Source organism: Podarcis tiliguerta (assembly GCF_965153285.1).
Source record: "Podarcis tiliguerta genome assembly, chromosome: 14".
Classification (NCBI taxonomy): Eukaryota; Metazoa; Chordata; class Lepidosauria; order Squamata; family Lacertidae; genus Podarcis; species Podarcis tiliguerta.
The window spans coordinates 51030783-51055116 of NC_139547.1; the positions used below are offsets into that span (position 1 = coordinate 51030783).

At 43.3% G+C, this 24334-nt stretch overlaps 1 protein-coding gene across 7 annotated transcripts in view; it reads left to right on the plus strand.

Annotated features, from left to right (window-relative positions):
- The first annotated feature begins 710 nt into the window (after positions 1-710).
- SDK1 (sidekick cell adhesion molecule 1) overlaps positions 711-24334 on the plus strand; it is a 586517-nt gene continuing 562893 nt past the window's right edge. For 6 of the 7 annotated variants that reach the window (XM_083413291.1, XM_083413295.1, XM_083413296.1 and 3 more), the window contains exons 1-2: positions 711-844; positions 3684-5231. In XM_083413291.1, coding sequence (XP_083269417.1) covers positions 4787-5231 — 445 coding nt within the window. In that variant the 5' untranslated portion in view covers positions 711-844; positions 3684-4786. The remainder of the gene's footprint in view (positions 845-3683; positions 5232-24334) is intronic. The other variant, XM_083413292.1, reaches the window with a different exon arrangement.

The window sequence follows — 24334 nt, forward strand, 5'->3', positions numbered from 1 at the left end:
CCAAGCCCGGGCAGACAACAGCAGCGCCTTAAAGCGACGAGGAGGGCGGTGGGGAGGTATTTGCAAAAGCTTCCTCCCCCCCCCCTTGCACGGTTTCCTGGCTTTTGTCAAATCCACCCCCGCCTGCATCCCACGCCTCCCCTTCTCTTGCTTGCTGCAAAAATTGAACGGCGGCAGCAAGGATCTGCCAGACACAAAGGCAGGAAACATGCAGCCTGGAGGACCGCTGCAGCCTCCTCCTCCTCCCACGGCTAGTATTTCTATTCTTCTCCCGCCCCCGATCCAGGGCGTGTCTCCCCGCTCGCAAACGCTCTCTCTGACGGCGGCGGCGCCGTCCCTTTCGCTCCTGCTGCTGGCTGCTGCAGAGGCGCTTCCCCGCAATGCCCTGCAGGGGGCGCGCGACGGAGCCAGAAAGCGCGAAGCGGGGGGGGGGGGGGGGAGAACGCCGGGTTCAAACCAATCAATCGAAGCGGGCAGGGAGGCGGGGGAAGCTGAGCGCGCGCGCGCCCAGTCGTTAGGCAGACGGGTTTGAAAAAAAGAAAAGCGCGCGGCCTTCGGGGCGGGGCGGTGGCGGAGGACGCACTCCGCACTCCGGGCTCCTCCCCTCACGCGCCTCCTTGGCCAATCGCCGAGCGGGAAGGCGGTGCTCGAGGGCGGTGGGCGGAGCGTTGCGGGAGGTTTCAGCGGCGGGAAAGCGGGTGTCTCTTTATTCTCCCTCTCGCCCGCCAGACTCCGTCAGTCTCTGCGAAGGGACGCTGAGGCGAGGAGCTTCTATGCCCGCCTCTCGGCGCCTGTGTGGAGAGCAGGCGGCCGAGAAATAAGAAACAATAAAAGTATATCTAAAGTATGTGGCGGATGTAAAGCCACCCCCTTCGCAGGTTTCCCTGCGCCTGCTATTTTTATTCAGAACAACAGATATGTACATAGTATGCGGCGCATGTAAAGTCACCCCTCACAAATCATCACATGTTAAGATTTTTAAAATTAAGATTTCTGGTTCTCTCTCTTAGTCATTGTTATTCAGAACAATAGATGTGTAAACAGTATGCGGCGAATGTAATGCCATCCCGCACAAATTGTTTCATTTTAGGTTTCTTGTTTTGTTTTTAAATATATTTTCGTTATATATACACTGCCTCCCTATTTAGGACGCATTTAAGGAAGCTTCCCTTGGGGAAAAGCAAAGTATAAATATTTCTATATTAACATTTTTATTAATGTGTGTGTCTGTAATAATAATCACACCAGACACGCATACATGCTGTCTCCCAGTTCAATACATGATTGAAGGAAGCGTTACTCCCCTCATGAGGGGGAAGATAGTTTTTCTATTTTATATATTCCTATTTATTAGCTGCTGTTGTGTGCATCTGTAATAATTATAAGAGACGCATACATGCTGCTTCTATTTAGGACACATTTGAAGGAAGCACTTCTCTCATGAGAGGGGGAAACAGGCTTTTATTTTATATACTATATTTATTAGCCACCATTATTATTATTATTATTATTAGTCATAACTGACATACTGTCTCCCAGTTCAGGACACATTTGAAGGAAGTTTTTCCTCTCCTCAGGAAAAGAGAGACATTTCCGTGTTACATATTCCTATATTTTAAGCTATTATTATTATTATTATTATTATTATTAATTATATTACATGCTGTTTCCCAATTCAGGACACATTTGAAGGAAGTTTTTCCTCCCCTCATGGAGTAGGATTCCTCTGGCCTTGTCTGCCTGAGGCAGTTGTGTCAGCTTGTCTCATGGGTGGGCCGGCTTTCCGAGGCCCCTTCTGGGAGCAGCTTTCTCGATAGAAACAAGTTCTCTCTCAGTCTTCTTGACAGAAAGAAGACCAAAGCTCTCACAGGAGCAGGGACTGGTTCTCAGAGGAGGCAACTAGGACCATTTCCAAGCACAAAATCCTGCCTTCCTTTCCCCTCCCCAGGGAAGTCTGGCATGGTGGCTATTTTGTCTCCCAGGCTTGTTTATTATCATTTGTGCTATTTTTCCATAAAAAGGGGTACCAGAACTCACCATGAACACCTCCGTTGTTCTCTTATAATGGCAACGTGCCCACCTGAGGGGTGCCAGAACTGAATTCCGGCAAGTTTCGGCTGGGGAAAAACAACCACCCCTGATTATTAAGATTATTATTGGTATGAAAATTTCTACACCGCCCTTCCCTGAAGGATCGCAAGGCAGTTTACAATATAAAGACGCAAAAATGCGTAACATAGGAATAAACAAAAACAATACCCTCCCCCCATCTCGTTTAAAAGGCCATAGACTATTATTATTTGTTTCATGTATTTGCTTTGTGAAATTCGCAGGCTGTTTGATTGTAAAGATAACCTCTTGTGCTTATCCTCACAAGAGCCCTGTGAGGTAGGATAGGGCAATAGGGGACCTCAACCCCACCCCGTCTCAGGGAATGCGTTTGAGAGAGGGGTGGGAGCAGGGCTGGTCCAATGCTTTATGGCACTTGAGGCAAACCACAAAATGGTGCCCTCCCCAGCCAGAAGGGAACAAGGGTGGGAGAAGACCAGGACTGCCTCCTATTCACCAAGAGGCTGCTTGGTGGTGATGGGGCTGCTGAGGAGGAGGTGGATCTGACCTCTGAGGAGTGCATGGATTGGCAGCAGCAGTGTGTGATGCATTCCTTGGAGGCCAGATCTGCTGCCCTGTGGATCCTGCCGCCTGAGGCATTCGCCTCACCTTGCCTCATGTGTGGGCCGGCCCTGGGTGGGAGGGAAATGCAGGCCAGACAGAGAACAATATGAAAGCTGGGTAAAGCTTACAGGGAAGAGGAGGAGTGATGGGTGGGGTGAAGAATAATGATACATTTCAGCGATAATTTTATTGTTTGATCTTTTTTTGTAAACTGCTTTGAGGGTTGTTGTTTTTTCTACAGCCAAAGAGTACATGAATTTTATTAAATAGATAACTAAGGGTGGATTTCAGGGGTGGAGAGTGATGGACGCAAAAGTTAAGTGTGAGGACTGCAGGGGTGAGAGAAACAGAAACTGGGGGTTGAAACCCTACACTTGGAAGTGAGACTCATTTGAGTCCGGTTTCTATGGGTCTAATCCAGATGCCCATCTATGGGTCTAGTCTGTGGGGTTTGCTTTTGAGTGAAGCTGCTTAGGACTGCACTGTAGACAAAAGGGGCTGAAAAAGTTATTGGGGGGGGGTGTTTCCCATACCACGCACACTGAAATCAATGGACCTGGGAGCAGATCTCACTCAATATCACGGTGGGGGGAGCAGAGAAGAGATGTGTAGACTAAAAAACCCTACACCAAGCCTGCTTGCTCAGCAGCGAGCAACCCCCCTTCAGTTTCCTGGGGCTTGTATGCAAGTCAAGCATGTGCTTAGGATCGCTGCCTTGGCCGAAGTGGGACGTAGCCACCAATGTGAACCAATCTCCCCCCTGGCTCCTTTCGGTGCCCCACCTGATATTTGTGCACCCCGCCCGTCAAGTCCCAGAAATAAAGAAGCGTCGCAGGCAGTCCCGAAAAGGGTTAAGCATCCATCTCGTGGCGATGGTCCCAGTTGGAAACGGGATGCATCTTCGAAGCACTTTTGAACCCGGGTCTGCTGGCGCTGGGGGTGTCGCGGTGTCGCCTTCCGTCCTCGCTCTCTGAACGGCTCTCCTCTCTCTCCCTTCCTTGTGTTTACAGCTTCTGCGTAAGAGAGAGCGAGCGAGCACAGGAAGATCCCTCCGGGCTTGTGCAACGAGGGACGCCGGGGGTGGCCAGCCAAGCGGAGGATTTCACCTTGTTGCTGCTGCTGCTGCTGCTTCCGTGGGTCTCCTTCCCTGCTGGGCTGGGGGGGGGGGCTTCTGCCTTGGGCTGCCTCCGCAGTTGACCCAGAAGTGGGGAGGAGGAGGAGGAGGAGGAGAAGAAGGAGAAGGAAGCCTCCTTGGAGGTGAGCTGTTGCTTCCTCTCCCCGTCTCTGCCTCTCTCCCAGCAACCTCCTCCTGTCTCCTGCGAGGGAAACCTGATCAGATTTCCCCCACCTTCGCTGGAGAGTTCAAGAGAGAGACACCCCCCCCTCCGCTCCCGCCTCCCCCTGGCGTGTAACTGGTTGCAAATCGAGCTGGAAAGAGCAGCGCAGCCAGGCGCGGGCTCAGTTTACCTGCTCGGCTGGGGATCTCACGAGCCTTCGCGACTGCTGTCCAAAGGGGCTGGGGACACGCCGCGATTGCAACTCCGGAGAGGGATGGAGGGATGAAGGAAATCGGATGCGCCAGAACATCCCCGTGGCTCTGCAAGGAGGAGAAGGGAAGGTTCATCGGGACCCAGCCCAACCTGTCAGCGTGGGGCTTCCCCACTTTTCCCCTTTGACTGGAGCGGGGCTGGAGTGACTCTTTGAATCCCACGATCGCTTTTCCTCCCTGCCTCGCTCGAGATTGAAGGACTTGCCCGAGAATTTAGAACTTCAGGAGCGCAGGGTCTTTGCTCTGGAGAGGAGGAGGAGGGGAGGAAGAAGAGGGACGGCGGCGCAGAAACCGTAGCCACGCTTCTTCAGCATCAGGGGGGCGGGCAGTTTCCGTCATCTTGGTGGCTATGGAAGGTGCTCTCTGGATTGTCTGCCGGTGCCTGGCGGAGATGGACCGCTCTCTTCCTCCTGCCGTGCTCTGATGGCTTTTGCTTTTTGCTAGGGATGTGATGAAGAACCGCGATCTGTTGAGATATTGACGCCAGTAAACTTAATACACACACACTCACTCTCTCTTTCTGTTTGTGTGTGTGGTGAAGGCATCGGAGGAGTCCAGAGGAACATGTGTTTTGCATTTCTGCCTGCTTGTTTTGGTGCAATCAGTTCCTCCACGAGACACATCGATTGGGGCGGCGATTGCAAGGCAGTCATGCACAGGGAATGCTTTCGCCTGGGGTTTCTATGCAAAGTGGGCGCCAGCCAGGGAGACCACGGCTCCTTCCCGGCGGGGGCTCGGGTCCCCCGAAAACTTCGGGATGGCCGCAGCGGGAGGCCCCCCCGCCAGAACATGGCCTCTCTGGGGGATGGAGTGAGCTTTGGTGGCGGGCCCTCCTCGGATCGTGTGGAGCAAATAGTGATCCGGAGAAGAGGGGCTGGGAACCTTGCTCCGCCGAGGAATAGGTGGCGAGATCGAGTGATGATAAAGTTAAACTTCTGTTTCTTCTTCTGCCGGGGATGGTGGGCGTTTCTCTTCCTTCAGCTCCACATGTTGCAAGCTCTGGCACAAGGTAAGGCTTGCTTCGAGACGCTTTGGGCTTATTGGGATAGTCTTGTCTCCCTCCCTTGCAAAAAAGGACGTCAGGCACCCCGCTGCTCAGGGGAACTGGAGTGATAGGTTAGGTATACAGCCCTGGCTTTCTGTTTTTCACACCAGAGACACAACCCTCTCGTTGCAGCCTTTCCCTTCGACAATGGGCTTCGGATCACAAGGGCTGCCTCGGCATAAACAGCCATAGGATGTGTCTTGGCATCTTTTCTCCCACGATATCGCTTTCCCTCCCCACTTCCCTCCACCCTACCATTGGTGTAATCCTATCTGAGCCTCTGCTAATCTTCACCCTTTAACTGTTTGGGGATGAATCTGCAATTCAATACTTCCAGGCAATGGAAGAGTTAACTTTTTGGATGAGTGTGTGTGTGTGTGTGTGTGTGTGTGCATATATGAAATACATTGAGCTAAGCTGTCAAGAGAAAGGAGGGCCCATAAATCTGCCAGCTAAGGCTAAATCAGGCGTGCTTTAAAAAAATAGAGAGAGAAAATGAATACAGTACCATTGTATGTTTGAGCGCTGTTCATTCAGGTTGCCAACAACATGGATTTAACACAGACAAACGGTGCGATTGATTCGTGTCTCCACATTTCCACATCAAGGACCTTTATAGTCGAACGATGGGGTCATATAGCAGAGGAAAGGAACAACAGGCTTCAGAGATCCAGTGCCAGGCACTTTGGATAGAATAATTGCCAGTGTGCGCGCGCGTGTGCATTTTAATGGCCAGATCTCTGCAAATTCCAAATGTTTCGCCGGAGTGGAAAACATAATATATTGCAACGTGGGCTCCGCGTATTGCAGTTGGTTATGCAGAGTGACCTGATGAACAAGCGCTGCTTTCACTTTCGGCGCGTGTGCTGTTGGTGGTTGTTTGTCAAGCTGGGCTGGAGCGGTCTGCTGGGCACCCTGCTGGTCTCTCGTGGGGCTGAGTTAGTGAGAAGCATGTGGAAGTTACTCATGCCGGGGAAAGAGGGCGTTGGATCTGCCCAAGCATTGCCTTGTCATAAGCAGAGCGATTTCTTGGTTATATATCCCCCCCCCCCACACGCGGTGGTCCATTTTTTTCCTATGAGCTCCTTTACAGAAACAAAGAATGGAAACAAGGCAAAGGTTGAAGGTTGCTTTTTGCTTCCTGCTAGCAATTACATGGCTGACCACGATGCTGCATGCTCCTTTGCAACCGAGAGAATTAATGAGAAGTAAATGGTGTTTCGGGTCCCCCCTCCCTCTGGTAATGAGAGTATTCCTCAAGCTTGACTTTAAGGCAGCCCAGAGAAGTTTTCAGAATATCTTTCCCTCGCCTCCTCCCAGTTTCTGGGGAGTTGTAGAATTACTTAGGGAGGAGCAGCTCGGCGTTCGCTCGAGCGGTAAGAGGAGGGGCTACGCAACTAAGCGTGTTCTTCCAGCCATGCCTTGTCAGCGTTTACTACTTCAGGATGAAGTTTTAATTCTGGTATAAAACGCTCCTTACTAATTGCCTCCAGCCGCATCAGGCTGCCTCTTCCGGCCCATTGTGTATGCTCCCAGTCCCTCCTTTTCCTGAACTGTTTGACAATCAGGGCCTGGAAATCTCTGCAGAATAGTGTTATGTTTATACCAAACCTCTTGTAATCTTTTAGCAAGTTAAACTACACGTTTCCTCCCCCTACTTTGTATACTTTTTCTTTTTGGCTAAATATAATTTTGACCTTTTCCAAGACAAATATTTGAACAGCTATTTAAATTGGATTTCCTGAAGTCTGCAGTGAAGCCAGTTTTACATGCATATGCCTCAATCAATTAAAGTGACCTTTTTAAGAAATATTGTTTTCTGTGGATGAATGGTGAAAGTAACCTTCATCTTGCTTCGGAAAGTATGTATATTTGTATGTAAGGTAATATCATAATGAAAGGTTTGTGACTGCATTTAGTGCAAATATTAAGACTGCATGCCTGTGAGCACTTAATTAGAAGTAAGCCCCATTCAACTTAAATGCTTGACCATGCCTAAGAGCCAAAGGCATTATTGATCTTACAGAAGACATTCACATCTAACTTTTGAGGTCTTCTGTAGTTTTACGAGAAGTGTATTTACTATTTCACTGTCATTTACAGTGTTCAAATAGTGACGTTATGGACTGGAAAAATAAATTACTCATTGTGAAGAAAGTTAAGGCTGCTATTCATGACTTATGCATGTCTTCTTAGAAAGAAGTCCCACTGAGCTCTATGAGACTTACTCTCAGGGAAGTGTGTCTGAAACCCTGGGGAGCCACTGCCAGTCAGTGTAGACAAGCTAGTAAGTCCAACTTGGTATAAGCTGTTTCCTATGTCTTCTATGAACATTTTGGCAATGTTCAAGGTGTAATGCAATTAATAGCATCATTGCTCAGAAGTAAACCCCAGTTATAGAAGTGTGTGTATGATTGCTAGTAGAACAAAACTGACCTAAAAGCTCTAAGGAGTGGAGATTCAATTGTGTGCTGCATTGTGACTGATGTTCAAATGACTCACTGAAGTATGAACACTTCACTGCAGGAAATAAGAAGAAAGTATCTGTGGCCTTGTTATGAAGGATGACTTTTGCAACCCTTTGAAAATTATATTGATTTATAGAGGAGTGCTTTCTTTTTTAGTGTGGTGAACTTAACTTGAGGTTTAAATTGTAAGGGATGAAATTTCGCTGTCCTCTGCATTTATTTGTATCTCATCATTTAAAACATTTTTTTATTAGAAATGCATATTTTAGATTATATACTTTGATCAAAGCTTATCTTGAAAATGAGATGTCTGGAGTTTCTATTTATGCTTCAAATTGATTGATTAGTTGGTCAGGAGCATTTTGTGACTATCCCTTTGCATCAGATAAAAATAAGTGAAACAAAATGTAAAATCTTGCTATAAAATATGATTATTGTTAGTAGTGGAAATAATATAATGGCATGCTATAATATTGGTTCTAAGGTCAATAATTGAAAGTAAGTGGATAATTACATACATTTAAGGTGGTTATATATTTTTCTCTTGGCCTGCTCCCCTCAGCCAGCTGTTCTTTGGCTACTGCCATTCCTAGACCAAACTTGCCACAGTAATACACACTCTGGTAACCTCATATCTCAATGACTGTGATACACTCTACATAGGGCTATCCTTGAAGAAACTGCAGCTGGGGCGGAATGCTGTTCAGGTGCTTAAGCTTATATAACATCAATTCTGTGGGATCTGCACTGGGTGCCTGTATTTGTTATTAGGACAACTTTATGGCATTAGGGTTGTCTTACAAAACCCCAAATTACCTGGAACCCAGGTACTTGTTGGAGTGCCTTTCCCTTTACCTAGACCTTTGGATATAGTGAAGTATAATGATGACTGTGACTGTGTTTTATGTGGTTCCTGTTGCCATATCATTTTTATTGAGATTATATTGTGAATAATGTACTATGGTTTTAGGTGAATTATTGTTCACAATGTAGATAGATTGTGTCTGCGCGCGTTGGGCTTTGGGATATTCAGGTGAAGGGCAAAAGTATATTTAATAAATAAATATTAACAAGACCAGCCTAGATCCTGAGTTTGGCAGAGGACACATTGGTTTTTGTCCCACTGGTGGGTGTGGCCTGCTATGCCATGACAAGAGACAGGCTTTTGTGTAGTGGTGCCCCTGGCTTTGAAACTTATTTAGGTGTTGCTTTTAACTGGTTGAGGTCTTAGTCTGTTCCTTTGTTACTTTTACTGTAATCGTTTATACTAATGTTTATTAGTATTTTATGGTTTGCTTGGTGATATTGTTTAAATACTCTTGAAACCTACCCTGGGATTACTTTGCAGTGAAAGATGGTTTATATATATTGTTACATGATACAATAGATACTTGTACATATGAGTATGCTGCTGGTCTACAGAAAGAGGCTAAGATCTTTCAGTGCATGTATATACTCAGAGGGAATTTTGAATGTTTTTCCTTTCTTTGAGCATCAGAAACCCATGTCATGTTACAAGCTACTTTTGAAACATCTCTCTGTTTCAAAAGCAGTTTGCTGTGCAATTGCTACATGGCAGCTGCTGTTTTCAAAAACTCATCTCCTGGGTATGGAAACTAGTCCTGTGGTTTTTTTGGGTCTTCATCTACCATAATCGGAATCTGATAACCCATGTTCTGTGCAATGGCAAGTGAAGTTAATCTATGTTAACTTCTTATCTATGTTAATTTCTCATTACTTGACATCAGAAAGGCGCTTTGAAATCAGTGGGAGAAAAACTTTTGTCAGAAACAATAAATAGTTATCACCATTGGAAACTAATATTTTGGCTCTCCATTATCAGAAGTCTTAATTTACACATGTAATATATAGATTTACTATATAATAAATAAATGAAATAATAATAATAATAATAATAATAATAATAATAATAATAATATGCAACAGCCCTTTCCTATTAGTGAGTGTGATTTCAGTTATCCATTGGGTAACGCTTCTCTCAAAATCTGGAACTTGCCTTTCCCTTCTGAACTTACCCTACCTCTTGGTTTTCTTGCTTAACACCAATCTTTTGTTTCACAAGCAAATGGGTGGTGATTTTCTTACAAAGTTGTATGTAGCCTGCTGCAGCACACAAGGATGTATGGAATGGGATTCTGATTCAACACTGACATTAGAAGCTGACCAAGACAGCTGACCCCTCCCTAAAACCACACACAAAGAACTATCAAGAGAATTAAGGAGCAACCCTTTCTGTGTTTTCCTCTTCCTGAAAATGTATTTTCAAGATAAGTGAAACTGAAGGGCATTCAAAGTGAAGGTCATTTCACACACTACAATAGAAAAAGTTACAGTGAAACAAACAATAATGTGACAACAGTAACAAAACGTATAGTAGTCAAAACATCTAGGAGGGCACAGAAGCCTGATTTAAAAGAAAAGTTTAACTGGCTGTCTAAATGCAAGCAATGAAGGAGCCATACATATTTCTTATTTGGTGGGGGCCATTACAGAAGAGGCCTTTTTGCATGTTGTCTGCCACTTACAAATTCCTGAAGAGACAGTGAGAAGGGTCTCTGTGGAAAGTCTCAGTAGAATAACCAGTGCCCAGATTTTTTTGGGGGGGGGGACACCTGGCCCCCCTCAGCTACTAGATTCAAGAGGCAACAAGGCAGATACCATTTATTTGATGGGATTCAGGAGGTTGGACATGTGGATTTAACCTACCTCCCTATCCCCATTAGTTCAAGTACTGCTTTTAGCTTAAAACATGACATTACATAACATAATACGGTAGATATTTGTTTCATACAGATATCACAAGTTCAGCCATAGAAAGCAAAAGATCGGTTCTATCTCTTGACAAGATGCTAGTGTATGGTATAGCATTAGGTCACTAGAGGAAAACTTTTCTAAGACTATTCTGCCATTATAGCTCCTCCATAAGAAGACTGAAGACCCCAAAGGCAGGTTCAAGTTTGCCTTTATGGAAAAACTTACCAGGTACCAAAGCTTTGAACCAAACATGTTGAAATCTGCCTCATGTGGAAATCTTAATCAAAATGCAAAAAAGGAGAGAAGTTGAAAATGAGAACTTATTGTTTAGGATTCACTACTGTCACTTAAAGGATTAATGGATCTAGGTATATATGTTTATTTTGAATTCAAAAGTAACAGTACGGTAAATATTTTGTTAAAGGTAATGGTAAAGGGACCCCTGACTATTAGGTCCAGTCGTGAGCTACTCTAGGGTTGCGGTGCTCATCTCACTTTATTGGCCGAGGGAGCCGGCGTACAGCTTCCGGGTCATGTGGCCAGCATGACTAAGCCGCTTCTGGTGAACCAGAGCAGCGCACGGAAACACCGTTTACCTTCCCGCCTATTTATCTACTTGCACTTTGACGTGCTTTCGAACTGCTAGGTTGGCAGGAGCAGGGACCGAGCAATGGGAGCTCACCCCATCACGGGGATTCGAACCGCCAACCTTCTGATCAGCAAGTCCTAGGCTCTGTGGTTTAACCCACAGAGCCACCTGTGTTAAAAGGTCACAAATAAGTGTTCAAGTTTTTGTGTTAATTAAATCTCTTCATAAGGCAGTATGTTATGCAAATCAATACTTTTTCAGGAGTGGGAGAGAAAGGGCTGTTGCAAGACAAGATGAAAATTGAAGTCTGTAGCTTGTGATTGTTCTAAAATGGAACAGAGGAAGGCATCACACAGGTTAGGTTGTGCGTGGTTCAAAAAGATTGCAGACTGCAACAGAGACTACAACAGTATATGCTTGTTTTCCGTTTGAAAAATATAAAAGCCAGTAGCCATTCATTTATGCATCTAACAAAAATCAGAATGCATTAATGTTGCCATTGTGAAGCAGGCAGCATGGTAGTCTTTATATTATCAGAACTGGAGATCAATGGAGCTGGTGTGCATTTTTTGACCAAAATGGTTAATTATTTCATGGAGAAGTTTACTTATGTATAACTTGATAGGTATGTTGGGACAAAAAGTAGGGATTCACAATAGCTTGCATAAACAGCTGCCTTGGACACAGAATTGACCTGCACCTCCATGGAGAGCTGTGAGTCCAGAATGACTCCCAGGCTGCGCACCTGGTCCTTCAGGGGCACAGTTACCCCATTCAGGACCAGGGAGTCCCCCACACCCACCCGCCCTCTGTCCCCCAAGAACAGTACTTCTGGCTTGTCAGGATTCAACCTCAATCTGTTAGCCACCATCCATCCTCCAACCGCCTCCAGACACTCACACAGGACCTTCACCGCCTTCACTGGTTCTGATTTGAAAGAGAGGTAGAGCTGGGTATCATCCGCATACTGATGAACAACCAGCCCAAACCCCTTGATGATTTCTCCCAGTGGCTGCAAGTAGATGTTGAAAAGCATGGGGGAGAGGACAGAACCCTGAGGCACCCCACGTGAGAGCCCAGGGTCTGAACACTCATCCCCCCCACACTTTCTGAACACGGCCCAGGAGGAAGGAGCGGAACCACTGTACAGTATAACAGTGCCCCCAGCTCCCTCCCAGCCCCTCTAGATGGTCCAGAAGGATGCTATGGTTGATGGTGTCAAAAGCCGCTGAGAGATCCAGCAGAACTAGGAAACAGCTTTCACCTTTGTCCCTAGCCTGCTGGAGATCATCGACCAGTGTGACCAAGGCAGTTTCAGTCCCATGAAGAGGCCTGAATCCTGCCTGGAAGGGATCCAAATGGTCCGCTTCTTCCAGGAATGCCTGGAATTGTTCAGCAACCACTCACTCAATCACCTTGCCCAAGAATGGAAGATTTGGGACTGGGCGATAGTTGGCCATATTGGCCGCATCTAAAGATGGTTTTTTAAGAAGCGGTTTGATAACCGCCTCTTTCAGTGGGTCTGGGAAGGCTCCCTCACAGACAGAAGCATTCACCACCCCATGAAGCCCCTCACCCAGCCCTTCCCAGCTAGCTTTTATAAGCCAGGATGGGCAAGGATCCAGGAGACAGGTGGTTGGTTTCACTCGTCCAAGCAGCCTGTCCACATCCTCAGAGGTAACAGATTGGAATTGATCCCACGCAACGTGACTAGACAGGACTCTAGTACTCTTCTGCCCCACCCCTGCTCCCATGGTGGAGTCTACCTCTTCCCAAATCTGAGCGACTTTTCCTGCAAAAATTCCAACTAAACATTAGGAAGAACTTTCTGACAGTAAGAGCTGTTTGACAGTGGAACAGAATCCCTTGGGAGGTTGTGGACTCTCCCTCACTGGAGATTTTAAAGCAGATGTTGGATGGCCACTTGTCATGGATGCTTTAGTTGAGAATACTGCATTGTAGGGGGTTGGGCTGGATTACCCTAGGGGTCCCTTCCAACTCTATGATTCTGTGATTCTAACAAAGGTGCCAGGCAAGCCTCCTTGAGGAAAGCATTCCACAAAGTGGGGATTCACTGCATAAAAGGCCTCTTCTCATGTTGCCACCCTATGGACCTCTTGTGGAGGAGGCACACAAATAAGGTCCTCAGATTATGATTGCAGGGCCTGGATTGGTTCATATGGGGAGAGACAGTTCTTAAGGTAATGCAGTCCTGAGCTGTTTAAGGCTTTATTGGTCAAAGCCAGCACTTAGCATTCAGACTGATAAGGCCATAGTTGATAATTTTATTGTCTGAGCTGTCCCAAACTTTTATTCCTAGGATTATTCAAGATGTGAAATTATACACAAGTTATACACTTACTATGTGGAATGTAATGGAATGACTTCTGTACTGCTGTGGAATACATAGTTTTAGGCCTTAATTTGATAGCGAGATTCTCATGAGTACAGGCCTCTTGCTCTGAACAGAAGGCATACTGTTGTGAAAGACACTGCAGAATTACAGATAGGTTTAGTCATTTGGTGTGTATAAAGAAAACCTTACTAGAGTGGTAGATGTAATATACTAATATATTACAATGCATTTTGAACTATCTTTGAAAGGAAATAATAAATTTGCCACTTTCTTAAATGCAGTGAGAATTGTTAGCAGCAAAGAAATACTTTAAGTATTAAAAGGCAACCTAGAAATATCATTTTCTTTGGCACTTACAGCAATAGCTGGTTGATTTTTTTAGGGAGATAAAACCCTTGTGCATAGCTTTAAGCATTTTTTAATGAGAAATAGTACCTTAATATTTAAAGAAAGAGAACTTGTCTGGTTTTCTTAGGTTAAAAGAGATGATAGTGTAATTTTTTATGCCACTTGATCAAATCTATAATTTAAAATTGTATAAGGAGCTGAATGCTTATTTAAAGTGGCACTAACGTCCATTATACTTTGCTAGAATAGGAAAATGGATGCTAGAGGAACATGTTTTTTATGGGACAAAGGCGCTTTTAAGCCATGGAATTTATGACCTGGCGGGAATAGCAAATGTGTTAATTTCAACAATTATTCCATAGAGAATAGAAGCTGCATTTGACATATATAGGATGAAGAACTTTGAAATGATGTGCAATTTACAAATAAACTCTAACATGCTATCCTATAAAAGTCAGACAATTATGTGTGTGAGATGTCAGTTACTGCACAGCAGCAACAAACAGAATAAACTTTATATTGTCAGATGCGATTTCAGTTTTAAAATAGGGTTAAAGTCATTAAAAGAGAATATATTTTTAGCATTTATTTGTGGTCATTCCCAGTCTATACTGTTTCATCAGTGAGGCATATTGGATGGTTACTTACAGAACTGGAAAATACATATTAACAAGTTGCCATTGACTCTTGGAGTAGTCTAGTTGAGTCAATTTAGACCCAGCCCTGAGATGACTTTTAACACATAAGAAATGCAACCTCACTCACTCTAACCATGGAAAACTGGATTTAGAGATGTGCTTGTGTACTTGTGCTGTTGACAATAGCCCAAGGACCACTGGTGCCTTTCTTCCTTGGTGCACAAGCAGCATGCTGGAGAGTAGATGGAAGGGAGAGATCATATATCCTCCCCCCCCCTCACCTGGAGATTCAAAGTGTTGGTAAGAGTAAAAGTGTGGATATTCTCTAAAGCAAAGACCCAGTGTGCTGGAACTGTGGGCTCCTATGGAGATAATTTACTCATGTCCTTATCATGGCATTTTCCGGACTTGATAAAGCAGATCAGAATGACTGTTCCATTTTTGCGACTCAGGCTACTCTAGTAATTGTAAACTGACCCTTGTACTTCTCTGTAACTCAAAAGGTTACACATCCCCTAAGCAATGATTTATATATACATAAAGAGTTCTTGGGACTGGTCAGTTGCATTCATTCCTAAGGGGATCGTCTGGCCTAACACATGCAGACTAGATTACTGCAGTGTGTTCTACACAGGGCTATATTAGAAAAGTCTTTGGAAACTTCCATTAGTTCAGAATGTTGCAGCAAGGGTATTAGTGGATGGCTAACCATCCTGTAAGGGACGCGGGTGGCGCTGTGGGTTAAACCACAGAGCCTAGGACTTGTCAATCAGAAGGTTGGCAGTTCGAATCCCCGTGACGGGGTGAGCTCCCGTTTCTCCATCCCTGCTCCTGCCAACCTAGCAGTTCGAAAGCATGTCGAAGTGCAAGTAGATAAATAGGTACCGCTCCAGCGGGAAGGTAAATGGCGTTTCCGTGCACTGCTCTGGTTCGCCAGAAGTGGCTTAGTCATTGTGGCCACATGACCCGGAAGCTGTATGCTGGCTCCCTCGGCTAATAAAGTGAGATGAGCATCGCAACCCCAGAGTCGGTCACGACTGGACCTAATGGTTAGGGGTCCCTTTACCTTTTAACCATCCTGTAACATTTGCAGTGGTTAGTATTATGTTTCTGAACACAGTTCAAAGTGTTGGTGATTTCCAGTAAAACCCTAAACGGCTTGGTTCCAAGTGTCTTCCCTGTATGCTAGCCTTCCTGATCTTTTAAAGGCCATTCTGTGTTCCACCTGGAGTGAAAGCATGAATGAGAGGGATAAGAATAGGGCTTTCTTAGTGGCTGCACCAGTATTGTGGAATAGCTTGATATTAAGAGGGTGAACACATATGTTAGTTAAGGGAACAGTAATAATTTTGGAGCCTTTACTTTAAACAGATATTTGTTTTGTGATAACTTTATACAATCTGAAACATTGTAGTTGTTAATACTTATAAACCATGTGATGTTTATCATCCTGCAATGCATGCAGTGTTCAGGTTATGCTTTAATGCTGCTACCAGCCTACTCTACCAAAGGAGTTATTTGTTTTTGTTTTTTTACCCTTTCCCACCTATAACATGGAGATAGGCATCTTACTCTATTTAAGTTCCATAGTGTCTGAACAATGGCACCCTGATCTTAATCTCACTTTGTATACAAGTAATAAAAGTGGACTCTGAAATGCACATAATATGAGTACTAGTGGCATAAAGGTCAGCCCTTTTTGATAACTGTATAAAAATATGAGATGATGTGATATGATGTGCTACATCAATAACATAGGCACCTTTTGAAGTTTCTGCATAATAGAAATAATGCAACCCTGCAGATTATACACGTGGCCTGGATTTTATTAAACAAAGAATTGGCTTGGAAGAAATGTGAACTTAACTTGATATTAAGGAGTTGCTCTTTTCCTGGACAGCATTCTGTGATTACAGTATGTTTCTTAAAACAGTTATTATTGTTTCTGACAGCTATGTCCCCACCCCCACCCTAAGCTCTGGCCTGAGGCAAATCTGAATAACCTACAAGGCAAAGCACACAATTTTTGGTGTGACCAAATGGGGTGAATATTGTTAGCAGACCTCTAAGAGTATGTTAATGGGTTTTAGAAAGACAGCCAGTACAGCATTGTTATGTTCATATTGGTTTGAGGAAAACTGAACAATTCTCTTCAAATTATTCAAATATAACAGATTGTTCTTCATGGTTCTAGTTCAGAATATTGTGGCTTTGACAACAAACCATTTTAATACTCTGCATAAGTGCTGCCAACCCATCTGTTAACCGAAGAGACATACAGTATTTGGTGTTTATCCTAGTGTGCATGAACAACTCCTCTCTTAAATTCTGTGGCAAAAGTTTCCAACAGGACAGGGGTAGTCATCATGGTGCCAAGAGATGTTGTTGGACCACAAGTTCCATCTGCTCCAACCAAGATAGATAATGCTCAGAGATAATGGGAATTGCAGTCCAAAAGCATCTGGAAGGCCTCACAGCAGCTACTATAGAATGTGCCTAGAGGTAAACCATTCTAGAGTGTTCCATGCATCTGATGATACTTGCTGCTAAAAAGGTGCTACAGATTCCCTATCCAATAAGGCATGGGGGAAAGGGAAGATTTTGGAATATATGTCCTTATCTGCTGGTTTTAATAGTTAACATATATGGAGGTGGTTCCAGCTCTCTATTCTATTATTCTCCATTATGTGAAGTGATTGTCTAATTAACTCAATTCATCCGTTTGTGATTCTGATGTTCTGCTGTGCTTTAACAGTGGTTGTCCATGCACTAATATATATTAACAGGATATTTTCCCTATCTATTTAGGTTCTGGCAATACAGGTAGTCAGGTGCAAGATAGAATTAGTTCCATCTAGAGGCGGCGCTAGCTGCTTTGGCACCTGGAGCGGCGCACATGCTGTGCCCCCACGGGGGCGGGCCTAGCTGCCTGGAGGGGAGGGTCTATCCACCCACGGCGAGCATCCCAGGGGGGTGGCACATTGATGTCACCCCTGCAGGGATGACACCCGGGGTGGACCACACCCACCGCACCCCCTTCTTCTGCCAGTAGTTTCATCTCTCTGTTTCACACTTTATTGTACATAATACAGTGTGACATCACATTTAATAATAGTTTTTGCTTTTCAATTGTGCTGCAGGCATATTTTTTTTCTAAAATGTTGGTCAATGAAAAAGTTAACAAGCTCTCCTACACTTGCCTCCTCAGATACTGAGTATGCCCATACATACACAAAGTGACTTTCTGAGTAAGCTCAGTAAGCTGTTATATATAAAAATATACATTTATATATATATACATATATATAACATTTACACATATATACAACCTGAGCCTATGATGGAGTGGTTCATTGCATCAGCACTCAAAGAGGTTAGGATTCAAGCAGAGATCCAGTATCATGCTTTGCCTGCTACCTCACTCACTGTAGATAATCAGGTGTGAGATAAGCAATCACAGGCTAACTTTCCACACAACTGTGTTTTGACATTTAATTTGGTTGTATTACTGTGGTGGCTTTCCTACATGTTTATGACCCCTTTTAGATGCTGGGACTGCAACTCCAGAAACCTCAATGGAAGGGGGAGGAAAGGAGAGTTTATGCAAGTGAGAACGAGCATGGAATTATGGAGAGTGGAATGGCAAACTCCCGCTGCTCCTCTGCAGGCAATTGTTGCTCACCACAGATGAAAGGAAGATTACTAGGGTGCTTTATAACTTTATTTCTCAGAATTGTTAACCTTTCAAATATTATTGTAGTCACATTGCATGCATTTCAAAGCATCCTTGGTGTAAAGTATGTCAGTCAAAACTAGCATTGTTTCCAATATTTTGAAATGTGACACGGGTTCTGGTTCTCAAATTATGACTTGGTGGGGTTTTTTCTATTCAAAATATCATATTCTTTTACTGTGCTAGGAAAACTTTTTCATATATTTAAAACATTCTACCAGACCTCTATGAGCTAAAGTTGAGAGTGGGAGTCTTGTGAAAATTTATTCCTACATTATTATTGTGAAACTTTAATTTGTTTTTCCTCTCTTCTAATTGCAATTGTGAAGTTTCAGGTTTCTCCCTTTTACAGTATATACTGTAACTAACCTCTATAGTAACTGTGATATGTATCTGTCTTCTAGATTTCATTTCCCTAGCTTGTCCGTAGAAAGGCTACAAAATGTAGGTATTTATTCTTCTTTTATAAGACAGCAGTAGTTATTTATATATGAAGCTGTTAAAGGGAATAATGAGTTGTGAATTTTGGTAGCATTTTGCATACAGTGAAAAGTCTGGCTAGGAGCTGTTGTATGCAAACATAGCACAATGCTCTCCTCTTAAATTTAGCTGTTCTCTTTCTTTATCCCCCAGAATACCAGCTGCTTTCAGATAAGTACAGTTTGCGCTTCATAACATGCTATGTATCAGGTTTGCAGAACAATAATGGATTTTCATTAGGTACTGAGAATGTCTCTGCCCATTGCCAGATATTCTGCCATCGTGGAGCTCTTTTGGACACCAAATTCTGTAATGTTAATTGCATTCCATGGCTTTACTTTGCAGATGTCTAGTTTCAGTTGCCACAGTGGATATTTCAAAGTATTAATACCACAATATGTTGCTGCCTAGTTTGCCTTGAATAATTGCCAATCAGGTGTTTATCTACTTTGAACTGTAAAATATTGCAGTTCCTCTTGTTTCTTTTTCCATTGCCCTCCCGATAGAAGCTTCCCTTTTATGCACTGAACTTGGTTGTAGGCATATTAAGTTGCCTAGACAATTAGTTTTCACTGCAACAACACCACAGTTTTAACTTATTTGTTGTTTATGATCTAGACTTCTTGGCTTGAAGTTGTGCTTCTGTTGCAATAATAACACATTATTTTTGTATCTGAGAAGAATGAGTGAATTATTTCCCTAGATAGCATTTCCATTGCTGATGCACATCCTGAATAAAAGACTTATGCAGAGCAGGATCCAGTTTTGCCTCCATCCTCTAGCTGGGAAACAATGTGAAACTTATTTATGTACTGAATTTATAGGTCTCCGTTTAACAAAAAGTTATACAGGTGATTTACAACATAAAATAAAAAGGCTATTATTTTTATAGCAATAACAATAAAATATGATCTATTCTAAACAGTCTATAGCCTAAATGTAGACAGAAAACTGGCTAGTTAGGGCCCCCAACTATACAATCAAGGGGGAATTGTCATTGGAGTGCTTGTTTTTCTCCCTCTGTTTTGGTTCGAGGTGATGAGAAAGCTCACTCACCATCTGAACTTCCTTGCTGTGTAGAATTAACTGGTCACCTCAGAGGAGGGTGAGGAGAATTTTAACTAGTCACCTGGCCATGGGTGTAGCCGGCGGGAGGGCAGTGGCCCCTCTAGATCCAGAATCATTATTGAAAAGTATTGAAAGTACTTAATTATTTGAGGTTCTGCCCCCCCCCCCCGCAGAAGCATGCCCCCCGTAACAACTGTGGCTGCCCCCTAACAAAAATCCTATGCCTATGCACCTGGGAGGATGAAGAGGATTTGCTTTTCTCATTTTCCTAATTGGCCTGCTTTATTTACTTAACTGTAATGTTGCTAAGGCTGATTTGTGCTGTTTGGGCTAGGTAGGTGATTAATTAGATCACAAACAATGGTGCAGGCTCAGTGAGCAGTGATGGTAAAAACCACTGGGCACCTTAAAGTATCATAGCAGTGAAGACACACTTACCCCAAAGTAAACTCTTACAGTTTGGGGAGGGGGTAGAAATCTGGAAAGAGAACTACTGGTCATGAGTTTCATGGAGGGGGTGGTTGGACATATGTATAATTCTAATCTGGAAATGAAAGCCCTTGGCAAATCCAGGGTCATGTGTTCTAGTCTCCCATCTGATGGAGGGAGCCAGGATGCCTGCCCTTGTGCCCTGACAGCCTAGTTACCTGCATAGCTCACTGGCTGAAAACTCCACCCCTCAGGTGAGTTGGCAGTGAGGAGAAGGACAAGTTCTTTCGCTGATCTGCTGCTTTGAGAGCAGATGCAGTTGCCGAAACTAGGCTGACAATAAGGCTCTGCCTTTCTTACTTTGCATCTTAGAATCTGTCAAACAATATGCACTGGCTGTTGAAGGAAGAATATCAGTTCCAGATTTTTCGAGTTAGTTCATAAGCAGTACAACTTTAGTTCGAGTCTTGTATCTTCATTTCAGGGGGTGAGGGCAAAGATGAAAATACATAGTTAGGTACTTGTATTCACTGATTCATTGGGTTAAGCCCTTTCCCTCAACCTGGATATTCTTTCAGCCTTGAATGGGTATGCTTATGTATTTGTAAACTATTTTTATAAGAAGTATTGTGTCATAAATATATATGAATAACTTAGAAAAAAATTGCTTTGACTCTTTCTATACTTATTGTGTCAAATCTATTGAACTGTATACAAATAATTTTGCATATTCTGTCACTGCAATTGAATAACTTCCAGTTGTCAATTGTTTTAGGTGGATAGTGTGCTTGTGTGATGCTTACTTCAGAATCATTGTAGCTTGAAACAAATAGGTCTTGCTGCTTTGGTAAATGATGACACACTTCAGCCTTTATTTCCCCATCTGTCAGCTTAGTGCTGGGCAAGATTAGACCATCCAACCGTCAGTCACATTTGAATACTGAGTTTGTTGTTATCTACAGATATATAATATATACCTGTAGATCTGCTTTCTATCATCTATTAGCGTTAAGGAAAGTTTATTAGATCCTGACACGTGAAGTTAATCGGTAGTCCCTTTAGTAGTGGAATAAAATAACTCCCTTTGATTCATTTCATTATTAGAAAGCCAAAATGTACATTATTTTTGGCAAAAAAAAAAAAAAAGCACATGTGAGAATAGAACAAATTGTTCCAGATTTTTTTGGCATGACATTTTAAAAGGAAATGTTAATCTGTAAATTAAGTCTGTAGCCTCCTTACTAGACATGTGTGTGTGTTTGTGTGTGTGTAGAAAGATGCTTCTTGTCATTTGGGGTCAGGTTAGGGCATGATGCTTGGCATGTCTTGTCATGTGGTTGTTTGAAAGGATGGCCTTCAGGACACAGTGCAGGTTGGGAAATGCTGCTCCAAAGGCAACAGCCTGTATTTGTCCCTCCCCCCAAATGCTTTTCACTTGACCAAACTAGCACTGAGAGAAGTAGCAGGGGATCTGGCTGAAATAGCTTGGAGCAAGGAAAACAAAAATACCCAGTAAGATGCTGAAAATGACATTTGTATCATCCCAAAGTGGGCACTGTGTGTGCTGTTAACAAAGCCTTTCAAGCAAAGATGTCTGTTTTTATAGCATTAACTTTGACAACATACTCCTCTCTCTTTTTTCCCCATAGTTTGCTTATCTCCATTTTGTTCCTTTGTTCAAGAATTGCTACTAAGATGCAGCAAGTGATAGTTTTGAACCTTACAGCTACTGTCATGGATAATTATATTGTTACCACTTGAAAGATAACTGATGCAGAGTTATTGGGGACAAATGTTAGATCCTCTGAGCTACTATTTGAGGTGGTGGCAACACATAGGTTCTGCTATAAGCACTCTGCTGCCATCGTAAGAAGTTTCAGTTACAGGATGACTCTGGCCCTAACCTCTCTCCTAGTCCTTGCCTGGCACTGCTGCCTTTTACACTAGTTTTTGTATATTTTTGGCTTAGCAGAAGGGAATCTGCAATTGGGTTCCTTTCCACCCTCTTCCAGAGCATCCTACATACAGATGTCAGTAAAAATAAACACAAACTGATAGTGTGGGAGACCATGAAACTTACCTGCAGGGCCAACTATAATACCTTCAGGCAATTGCTGGGGACCATGAATTCTAGCCCACCGCCATTGATGCTGCCCACCTGTCTCCCCTGGTGCATACATATTTGGTGAGAGTAGCTGAATTTGGGGGAGCTCCCTGGCCTTTTAAATTTCCCTAAATGTTCCATTTAGGCAATGTGGAAAATTGTAAAAAGAGGGTCCCTGCCACCCACCCATTACTGCTGGTAAGCCTGTCAGGAGGGAATAATGTGCTGAGACTCACAAGATAGCATTTGGCTGGGTGGTCCCTCAGACTTGGAGTTGGCCCAATTAGCCTCAAGTTAAGCAGAATAGAACTTGGTAGTATTTTTCTACTTTCTAGGCACTGGATTGTGTATCGGTTTCAGTGGGCAAAAAATAATTGCTTGCATTAAAACAACTTAAATCAATCGATAGAATTCAGAAACCCGAGATACCAAATAATAGTAAAGAGTAGGTGATTCAAACCTGTCTTGAAACTGATTTCTGAGCTGAAATTCATTTGTTACTATTTTTGTCACTGCTGTTGTTTTTTTGTCATGCCCGCTTTGTAAAAAAGAAAAATTTGCGCCTTGGCTTCACTTTCAAAATATTATTGCTGCCATTTTATGCTTACAGGTACATATAAGCAATGCTATTCCAAATTATTATAGCCTGGATTATATCTGTTTTCAATTCAGTTTCTAATATTGTGATTATTGTATGGAGTGTTTCATACCATGCCAGAGACCACTCTTATGATGGATAGAGTCCAGTTTACCCATCTCTAGATAGCGGCAGCTACTTAACACTGTCCCATGCACCAGATGCTTCAGGTTACAGACGCTTCAGGTTATAGACTCCACTAACCCAGAAATAGTACCTTGGGTTAAGAACTTTGCTTCAGGATGAGAACAGAAATCGCGTGGTGGCAGTGCAGCGGCAGAGGAAGGCCCCATTAGCTAAAGTGGTACCTCAGGTTAAGAACAGTTTCAGGTTAAGAACGGACCTCCAGAACGAATTAAGTTCTTAACCCGAGGTACCACTGTATGGAAGAATCCCCCCCCCCCCGGCCATGTTAACAATAAATTTACTGTAATGCCAACTTAATTCTTACATGACAATATTTTTATAACAAATGCTGTATTCTTTGAAGACATGCCTGCTTTTAATTTTAGTTATAATATTATTACATTGGGTGGAATCCAATGGTGACTTTCTGCTGAGGAAAAGGACTGTCCACAGATGACAGCAGAAAAGGGAAGAAGGCAATTTTTGGCAATTTCTGCCCATCTACAAAACTTCTCACCCACCCAGTCTCCTCTAGAGTTGATTTAGAGGGGGGTATGGGGTGCTGCCAAGGTGAGGAGGGATTGCCATGGATTGCTTCCCCCCAGTTCTGCTCATGAATTACCTTCCATTTATGTACAGCTACCTTTGGATACAACCCACTGTAATAATCCAGGTGTTCGAAAATCTAATCTGCATGTCATTGTTACATTACTAAATTATGGCTTGCTTAACATCCAGTGAACTCTTATTGTAGTATTAATATTTTAATGTAATAGAAATTCTTAGTATATTTTATAAGGGAATTCTAAAAGCAAGCTTTTGGCTGTAGCATCTAAGCTCATAATTTTTGTATGGATAATTTAGGTGTAGAGCAAGGCCCACTAATAAGTATTCTTGAAGTTATTAGGATTAATCCCATTCCTTAATATATCAATGTGTAAATTGTTTTGCTTTTATTACTGTTGCTCTTACATTTCTTTTACTGATATAAATTCACAGTTGAAATAGAGTTACACCAGTAATTGAGTGTCCAATTGTGGTGAGGACTGTGACGTTGAGTGCATCATGTGTCCTCCTTACATACCCATTGAACAGATCTGAATGGGTGAAATCTTCAAGTCCACTTTAGAGCCCCTGCTTCAGCGTCCAGATTGCCTGCTGACTGTCTCCTAGGTCTCATGAGCTTAGAATCATAGAATTGTAGAGTTGGAAGGGACCCTGAGGGTCATCTACTCCAACCCCTTGTAATCCAGGAATCTCAACAAACATCCAGGACAGAAGGCCAGGCCATCCAACGTTTGCTTAAAAACCTATGA